Source organism: Corvus brachyrhynchos, unplaced genomic scaffold (genome assembly GCF_000691975.1).
Source record: "Corvus brachyrhynchos isolate BGI_N302 unplaced genomic scaffold, ASM69197v1 scaffold365, whole genome shotgun sequence".
NCBI lineage: Eukaryota > Metazoa > Chordata > Aves > Passeriformes > Corvidae > Corvus > Corvus brachyrhynchos.
In genome coordinates this window covers 601,296-603,465 of record NW_008239544.1, presented here as the reverse complement: position 1 = coordinate 603,465, position 2,170 = coordinate 601,296, and the positions used below count along the sequence as shown (strand labels likewise).

Here is a 2,170-nt window from a genome sequence, read left to right as displayed (position 1 = left end):
TTGCTTTCCTTCTCTTCACTTTCCTGTTGAGCTGCTTCTCAGAATTGCCATTCTCTTCTCCAAGATCTTTGCTTTGGCTCCTCCTGCCCTTGTCTCCCTTCCTGACCTGCCATCCTGAATCCAGCTTCCCAGACGCTGCCTCTCCCGATCCCCTCATCTCCGGGCGCAGTCCCTTTGCCTTCCCCTCCCTCTGCAGGACCCGTGTGCGGTGCAGCTCCTGGGACATCTCCAAGGAGATCACGCTGAGGTCGCTGAGCACTCTGCTGACCACCTCCTGCATCTGCGTGCTGGGCTCCTTCTCCAGGTCTGGGAGTATTTTCTTGGGAATGTGTTCGATGGTGGAGGTCGGCTCCTGTGAGCTGCAGGTTTTGTCTTTGACTGATGCCTTCAGGCTCCTCCTGGGCACCTTTTGGGCTGCTTTTGATGTCTTGTGTGCAGGAATCAGAGGGGACCTGGGAGTCTTGCTGGGCTGTGGCAAACCACCATTCTTCACCTGGTGCTTGACAGCTTTGTGCCTGGTCAGACCGGGCTTGGACCGGAAAGTGGCTGAACAAATGTCACAGGTCACTGGGAGTCCATTGGGCTTTTTCCCCTTGTGGAGTTCATTTTGGGAAGGGTCTGGAGTACTGTTGGGTGCGTGGTCCGCTCCTTGGCCCACGCTGTTTAACACACAACCCCCAGCTTCTGCAGCCCCATGGCTTTTGGATTTCTCCCCTTTTAAACTCTTTCCTTCCCTCTCTGTGGTTTTGGAAAGACCAAGTCTCGCCTCTGCTGCCCCTGAAAACTCATGGCCATTTAATTCAGCAGCACCAAGATCTCCAACCCTTGTAAGACCTCTGCTGATGGCAGCTGATGTGTTCTGGACAGCAAAACCATTGGACAAAGCCTCTGGTTCACTTTGATGCTTATTCCCAACATGGGAGCAGCTTTCAGGCTTGTTCTCCTGGTTCAGGTCCACCTCCCTTCCTCCCATGGGCAGAAGATCTGCTGTGGGCTGGGTTGGGTAATCCCGGGTTTCTGGAGGACTGGAGTTAACGACTGTGTCTGCAATGGCGCATCCTTGGTTTTCTTTAAAATTTGGCAGCACAGCACCGGCGTTTTCGGGGACCTCTTTCCCAACACCCTTTTGGTGGAAAGGCGGTGAGCAGGGAAGAGAACAGTCCTTCCCAGGAGGTTCCTGAGGAGCACCCATCTCCAAGGCAGAGCCCACCAGACCATCACCATAGAGCACAGTGCAGGGTGTCACTGTCCCCTCTCTTCCAGGTGATTCGTAGTCACCCAAAACACCATCAGGGAGGCGATGAGGATGTTCCTCAGCTGCTTCCATCGGCACAGCCCTGCAGTGATGCAGCGAGGGAGAGAAGGTGGGTGCCCTTTCCCACGTCCCTTGCTCTGCTGGGCTCACGGTGTGATGGATGTGACGGCTGTTGGCCTCGGGAGGACAACTCTTTGTGAGGAATGAACTTGGTGTTGTAGGCAGGGACAAGCAGTATTTTTTCTCGTCCAAGAGTTGAGTGCCAAAGCTGGGGACCTCCCCTCCCTTGGCCCCACTGCTTTGCAAGCATTTGAGGTCAGAGTATTTGGCTGGCAAGAGCAGGCTGGCTGGAGATTCGCCCGTGTAATGACAGCCATTGAGGGACAACTTGTCATTCCCTTCTCTGGGAACCTTTGCATTGACTGTGCCGGCTTTTATCTCTGTCCCCAAGCCATGATCCTGGTGGGCATCCTCCTCAGAGGAACCCGGGGGGCTGACGGGACTCGTAGAAGCACTGCCCAGGTGCTGTGCCCCTTTTCCAACCTGACTCCTTTCCAGCCTCTCTCCCTCTTCTCTGCCCAGCGTTTCTTCCTCGAGCAAACCACGGCTGAAGTGGGATTGCTCATGTTTCCTAAATGCCAAGGTCATTGTGTTGTTATCTCCCTCCTGCTCTTCCCTGAGCCTATCAGCTTTCCTCCCCTGCCCTGGCAGCGGGGTCACCGCGGTGCTGCTGGGTGGTGAGAGGTCATTACGCTCCTGGGAAACACCATCTGCAGGGATATTAATGTCCCTCGGCTCCGGGGGCTCATTTGCTAAGTGCTGCGGCTCTGTTACATTATTTTGCAGCTCCGGCTTTGCCGACGTGGATTGTTTTGCATGGTAAGAGCCCTCTGCATCCAATGACTCCAGCTGCTC

At 55.1% G+C, this 2,170-nt stretch overlaps 1 protein-coding gene across 1 annotated transcript in view; it reads right to left on the bottom strand.

The window, feature by feature from the left end:
• The window catches only part of ZNF469 (zinc finger protein 469), a gene marked incomplete at its 5' end in the record, with an annotated part of 14,322 nt that overhangs the window by 5,995 nt on the left and 6,157 nt on the right, over window positions 1-2,170 (bottom strand). Inside the window, 1 exon segment of the mRNA XM_017741325.1 lies at window positions 5-2,170. Within this exon segment, the coding sequence (XP_017596814.1) occupies window positions 5-2,170 (2,166 nt within the window).